The 6534-nt window shown below is 45.8% G+C and overlaps 1 protein-coding gene across 1 annotated transcript; it reads left to right on the top strand.

The window, feature by feature from the left end:
* Positions 1-407: 407 nt before the first annotated feature.
* On the top strand, positions 408-5677 carry SRSF3 (serine and arginine rich splicing factor 3). The gene is made up of 5 exons (XM_008637546.2): positions 408-616; positions 1527-1661; positions 3850-3888; positions 4498-4584; positions 4853-5677. Exons 1-5 carry the CDS (start codon positions 411-413, stop codon positions 4878-4880), a joined length of 495 nt encoding a protein of 164 aa, XP_008635768.1. The 5' UTR covers positions 408-410; the 3' UTR covers positions 4881-5677.
* The last annotated feature ends 857 nt before the right edge of the window (positions 5678-6534 follow it).

The raw sequence follows: 6534 nt of genomic DNA, 5'->3' as shown, positions 1-6534 counted from the left end.
CCCACGGGGCTCGGCCGGAGATGGCGCTGCCCCCCGCTTTTGTGCGCGGATTGCCGTGATCCTAATCCCGATCCAGGAACAATGGAGCCTCCCCCGCGCAGCGCCCTCTGCAGACTTCCCCCGCGCTAAACAAGAAGAGGGGCGCAGGAATACCCACCCCTCAAACCTAAACCGTAAAAGTAAATGAAATTCTCCGAAATAGTGGATTTTAATCACAATGCGGCATAGCACGTCTCTTTTTTGTTGGGTTTTAACGCTCTCCGCCCACCCCTTTCACGCAATGTTTCCATAAGCTCGTATCACTGCTGAAGTTTCAGGGGGAAGCAGCCACTAGAGTGACTTCCCTTGGAAGTGAGCAAGCACATGCGCTGTGTTAAATATATGTGTACTTCTTTTTTCTTGTCCTAGCAATGCATCGCGACTCTTGTCCTCTGGACTGCAAGGTTTATGTGGGTAACCTTGGAAACAATGGCAACAAAACGGAGTTAGAGCGAGCTTTTGGCTACTATGGACCACTGCGCAGTGTATGGGTGGCGAGAAATCCTCCTGGTTTTGCCTTTGTGGAATTTGAAGATCCCCGAGATGCAGCTGATGCAGTAAGAGAACTAGATGGAAGGTAAAATGTGCTTGTGTGCTTGACTTGGCTGGTCAAAATATGAGACATTGTAGGAGTGGTACATTTATAAATTGGGAAGCTGAAACTGCAGGACTAAGGTCTTGATACGTTTGTTATGCACTATTTATTTATATGGTACTTTAAGGGTGTTCTTATAGTGCAGAAATAGAATCCCAGAAAGGTTTTGGCTGGAAGAGACCTCAAAGCTGATCCAGTCCCATCCCTGCCATGGGCAGGGACATCTTCCACTGTCCCAGGTTGCTCCAAGCCCTGTCCAGCCTGGCCTTGGAGACTCCCAGAGATCCAGGGACAGCCACAGCTCTTCTGGGCACCCTGTGCCAGGGCCTTCCCACCCTCACAGGGAGGAATTTCTCCCCAATATCCCATCTAACCCCGCCCTCCTTAGTGAATAGCATTGTAATGGTTAATTTTGCACTTCACAGTTGAACTCCCAAGTTAGAAATTATTTGCATCTCTTTATGTGTGTTAATTAAATTGCAGATGGTGTTACTATAAAGAGGCAAGACTGATAATGGAGACTCTCCTTGCTTCCTTCTCTGCTTTACTGCTTTACTGGCACAGCAGTTTTGAGAAGCAGCCAAACCTTTTGTCTGCCATAGAATCCCAGAACGGTTTGGGCTGGAAGCCCATCCTGTTCCACACCCTGCCATGGCCAGGGACACCTTCCACTGGGTAGATCAGGTTGCTCCAAACCCCGTCCAACCTGGCCTTGGACACTTCCAGGGAAGGGTCCACCACAGTCATGCTGGAGCTGACTCTGAACACTGTGCTTTGATGACAGAACATTTTTGCCCTTATCTGTTCTTTTTCCCTTTTGTGGATTGTGTATGTTTTATTCTGTGCTGCCTTCTCCCTGGAAATGCTAACCAGTGTCAACCTCTCTTCCCAGAACCCTGTGTGGGTGTCGTGTCCGAGTGGAGCTCTCCAACGGGGAAAAGCGGAGTCGGAACCGCGGCCCCCCTCCATCATGGGGCCGGCGTCCTCGGGATGACTATCGCAGGAGGAGTCCCCCTCCTCGGCGCAGGTACCTGGGCACAGCACAATCCTAGAGCTCTTGGCACAGTTACCACGTAGCATCCTAGAAGCAGGCTTGTTAAAGGCATGTTGATGGATAACATTCATCTATCTGATCATGATTCGGAAATGACAAATGCTAAAAAAAAAACCAAAATCAACCCCCCACAAAATCGAGGTGAACTTAAGTTGTGTTGAATGTTGTTGGCTTTTGTCCTTAGGTGACTGTGCAGTTGGTAGTCAGTGCCCTCTGTCCTGGGCTTATCCTCCTTCCTCTTAAAATCTGCTCATCTTCTAGCCACACTTTCCCTTTCTTCCCCATACTTCAACTTAGCCTGTTCCTTTCCTTTACTCCATAATGGCAGAACATGACATACAGCAGTTTAGCATTTCCATACCAATGGGTTTTTCCACTTTGTTTGCAGAACTTAAATACTTCCCAAGCAGGCAGCTGTTTAATAATAGATTGAGTAACAGTTGCTCTAAACATCTGGAATCTTGACACTTTAGTGTTAGCTGGAATTAAAGCATCGTGTGACGATCCTGTCACTTGAGGTTTGCAAACCCAGCTCTAGCATATAGCAGGATTTTTGGGAACTGGCACGTTCTTGGACCCAGACTAGTTTGTCTGGCAGTTTAAGTGTGCAACGTGGTTTTTACAGGACTGAATTTACCTGTGGCAGGTGAGTGAAGTCCTCCCAAGTCAGGGTTTCAAGCTTACCCTTTTGCTGTTGAAAAAAAATAACACATTAGGAGTATTTGTTAGCTAATAGATGGTTGTACTGATGGCTTGTTTTTCATTTTTTTTATGCTTTTTGGTCCATCTATTAATAAAAATGAACCCGTTACAGAGTCACCATCATGTCTCTTCTCACCACCCTCTGAGTCTGCATTAGCCAGCCAACTAGCCCTTTCAGCGTCATGTGACCAGCGCGCCCCATGCAGCTTGGCTGGTGTCGTTTCACATGACCCAGGCATGGCCAGTCGTCAGGTTGCACCGCCCTTTGGTTCCCGAGCATGCTGTTTTCTCTCAGCCTTCTCTCCAACCTTAACCAAATCGGCAGCAGCCACCTCGACCGCCCACACATTCCCGGCCAATCAGCTCAGCTGTTTATTTACCAAATGTCTTCACAACAACTACAGCAGCAGCCTTCGGCTAACAAAAAAGCAGGAAAAATCCACAACACCCCCTTCGCCAACCAACTAAATACAACGCAACATCTGGCAAAACCTTTTCAGCAAATTCTTCTTGGCAGTCAGTCCGGCAGCCTCACCTCACCATTTCTAGCTTGTTGAAACCAAAGACTTGTAAGTTTTTCCTGCTTATACAGTTTACTGCTGGTTAAAATAAGGAGTAAGCGGCTTATAAGTAATTACTTTTCTCAATCAAAGGCTGGCTGTGCATAATTGAGTGGTAACGTACATATGTTGCTTGAGAAAACTTTTAAGGGTGATATGGAAGCTCTTACACTGTGAATAATGTAAAAACCAGGATATTTGCATGTGAGATGCCAAACTAAATTTTTAATAAAGCTCTAACAAATGTAGCTTTTCCTTGCCAGAAAAATCCTATCACCTTTAAATGGTTTTACTAACAGTTTTCAAAACTTAAAACAATTACTTTTTGGGATGAACTGGGCCGAGCTAAGGTTATATTTTTAAATTTTTTTTTTTTATAAGAAAATAGTCTAAACACACTCTATGGCATTAAAATGACAATCACAAATATGCAGTTCTAATGTAGCACTTAATGGCATTATCAATATTGACACTGAGCGCATTTTCACTTTTTTTCCACTTGATATCTCTTATGTCTTGTTATGGACCTTTTTGGCTTGCATGGGTTCCAAAACATTTGCTCTGTGCTATTTTTTTTTTTTTTTTTTTTTTGGAACCACCTGTGGGACTTTGGTGTGGTGTTCTGGGCAGTGTATTTAGTTGAAATGGAAAGTGTTGCATTGGACAACTCTGCTCTGACGCATTCTTAGTTAAGTGAATTCGTGGTTGGAAACGTGCTGTTCACACTGAGCTTGGTTTTACTGCCTAATCTTTCCATGCCTTTTACTGGATGATGGATGCCAGTTATTCTTGGCACGTTCCCTGGGCCCAACAGTGAGTTTGACAAGTTGGGAAATGCCTCACCCCATTAAAGCTCAAAGAATGGATAAAGTGCCTCACATTTGGTTTTCTGGTTCTAGATCACCGCGAAGGAGAAGCTTTTCCCGGAGCCGCAGCAGGTATGAATCCCTTTCCTGCCCCATGGACTGCTCCAGCCTGGAGGGCTGAAAAGGAGCAGCCCAAAACAGCTCCACGCATAGGCTGTGCACAGTCAGACTGTAGTTTGGTAAAAGGGAAACAGATTTGCTTCTGTCATACTGCTTGACTGGAATTACTGAGCTGTTAGAGATTCCAGGGATAGCCGTGGAAGGATATTAAGAACAGAAGTAATTTCCATTCTGCAGCTGTTTGGGGTCTTTGTCAGTTTTCCCCAGAGTTTAAGTGTTAATGTGCTACTCTCTCACAGATACTGTGAGCATAGGATCATAGAGCCCTGAGGTGGGAAAATACCTTTAAGATTGAGTCCAGCCATAAATCAGGATGTGATTAGGTGGGATTCTGAAAGAAAAAACTTCTGCAAAGTACTGCATGCCTGTTCACAGCACGTTGTAAGCTGTTGCTCAGGCTGATTATTCTTCCCTTGAGAAAGGGTTAATAGCAGCACTGGTAACAGGTTTCCCCCTGGTTGAATAGTTAAAAACCTTCGCTCCTGAAGGGAAGCTCCTCAGGGAGCCTTGCTGGCCTAATTGAGCTTTGCTCTGATAGTGTGGTGTTGTGATCTGTACCAGGTCCCTCTCCAGAGATAGAAGAAGAGAAAGATCACTCTCACGGGAGAGGAACCACAAGCCTTCTCGCTCCTTTTCCAGGTCTCGCAGGTAAGAAGAGTCTTCAGTGTTGGTGTGTTCTGAGTAAATGTAAAAATGGCTTTCTGTGCCTTGGTAAATACTGAAGAAGGCAGTGGTGGAGAATCACTTATAGTGTTGTAGGAGATTCTTCACCCTGAACAATAAAATACTCAGTTTTATTAAATGAACAGTATTTTAAAAATGCTTAAGTATCACCTGCTGATTGTGGCTGGGGGGCTTAAAGGAAAATCTGCTGCTCCTGACACCTGGATGCTAACTTTACCTGTCTGTTCTTCAGTCGCTCCAGGTCAAATGAGAGGAAATAGGACTGTGGGAAGGAGCTGTGTACAGGAAGTCATGAGATCCGAGGCCAGGAGTATGTACAGAACATTGTTTTGTTTTGACACTTCATAAAGCTTGGTGCATTTTTAAAATGTTTTAGCTGTTGAACTTGCTTTGTTTCTTGTATCTTGTAACAGGTGGCAAATGTAAAGATGTGAATCTGTATATGGTTCTGAGCAGATCCTATGATTTGTAATGTTAATGGTTTTCCAATGTACCATTAGATGCTCTGTGTGTGTGTGTGTGTGTGTGGAAGGGCAAATGGTCTGTGTTGTGTTGCTGGGAGAGCACGGCTGGGCTGGGGGTTGCTGGGGCTCAGCTCGAGGAAGTGTGTTGGGATGGTGTGTTCTTGTGGAATCAGACTGGGAGCAGAGCAGGACATGGGTGTTCCATAGCCTATGTCTGGAAAAGAGAATAGTGAGCCAGTGGTGCCGGGAGGGAAAGGGTTGGGCTGCAGCTTCATCCAGCTCCAGTTCTGACTGAGCTGCTTTATATTCCATGAAATAAAACATTGTAGCTGTAGGGTCAGTTAATTTTGTACTTGGTGTGAGTAGAGTCCTTAATTAGCTGATTGTTGATTGACCATCTATTCCAGAACCTCTGAATAGACCAAATCCACAGCAGAACTGACACCTGGAGTGGATGTGTTGTGTCTAATGGTACATTGTAAACATTAGAAATTAAACATTTCTTTACTGTACAAGAATTTTCATGTCACTTGTAAAATGTCTTTTGTGAGATCCTTGGGATTAAAGTTTTGGTTACAACTTGTTGTTCAGTATATAACTTGTCCCTGACTGTGACAGTCACCCCACCTGGCTGTAACACACCTGTGAACTGTCAAACTCAGCTGCACCTGGCAGTGTCTGCTCACCTGTCTGTGGTGAGGTGCAGGGTGTCCCTCTGCCATGGCAATCTAATCCCTGTTCTACAGGTTCAGCTGGGGTAGTCAGTAGCTGATGCCACCTGGCTTCTTGCCTGACAGTGAGCCCTGGAGTGATTCCTTGGAAAACCAGCTGGAGATGCAAAGGTTCGCTATGGACTTTGCATGCTGGCTATGGGTTGGGAACAGCAGTTAAGGTATTCATCCTATCTCAGTTTGGAAGTTGCTGGTCTGGAAACCAAAACTTACCCTGAAGATTCACTTCCTCTAAATGCAACATGGCTGGAGAGCAGGTGGAGCTTCCCCCACTGCCCAAGGGCTACCTTGGTCCTGTGTCCCAGAGAAAATGTGCTCCATTGATTCAGTTGTGTGGTTTAGATTAAATCCCTCATGATGAACACTGGTGATGGAATTTCCTTCACTTGGTGGTGTCCCAAGCCAGGGACAAGGTGATGGTGAAGCTCTAAGGGAAGGATGTACCAGTGCTGCCCCCTTGGCTTGCTGAGCTCAGTGTCTGGATTTATTTTTTTTTTTTTAAATCACTTAGTGTTATTTATGGTTGGACTGGGACTTGAAGGTCTCTTCCACCCTCAGTGACTCTGCGGTTCTGTTGATCAGTTCAGCACTGTGTGTTGCTGTGGAGCGGGATTCAGCGGTGAGCTGGGAAGGCGCAGGCCCGTTCCCGGATTTTGCCGGGCCCCGTTTCACCTGCGGAGGGTGAGGGAGGAGCGGGTGGGGCCGGCTCGGCCGTGCAG

The sequence above is a fragment of the Corvus brachyrhynchos genome, unplaced genomic scaffold, assembly GCF_000691975.1.
Source record: "Corvus brachyrhynchos isolate BGI_N302 unplaced genomic scaffold, ASM69197v1 scaffold607, whole genome shotgun sequence".
Lineage (NCBI taxonomy): Eukaryota > Metazoa > Chordata > Aves > Passeriformes > Corvidae > Corvus > Corvus brachyrhynchos.
This window is presented reverse-complemented; position numbering and strand designations above follow the sequence as displayed.

Excerpts from the sequence above, each read along its gene's own strand:
- SRSF3 (XM_008637546.2), top strand. The coding sequence starts at position 411 with ATGCATCGCGACTCTTGTCCTCTGGACTGCAAGGTTTATGTGGGTAAC. Across the intron at positions 1,662-3,849 it reads AGTCCCCCTCCTCGGCGCAG|ATCACCGCGAAGGAGAAGCT; the intron begins GTACCTGGGCAC and ends TTCTGGTTCTAG. Across the intron at positions 3,889-4,497 it reads TTTTCCCGGAGCCGCAGCAG|GTCCCTCTCCAGAGATAGAA; the intron begins GTATGAATCCCT and ends GATCTGTACCAG.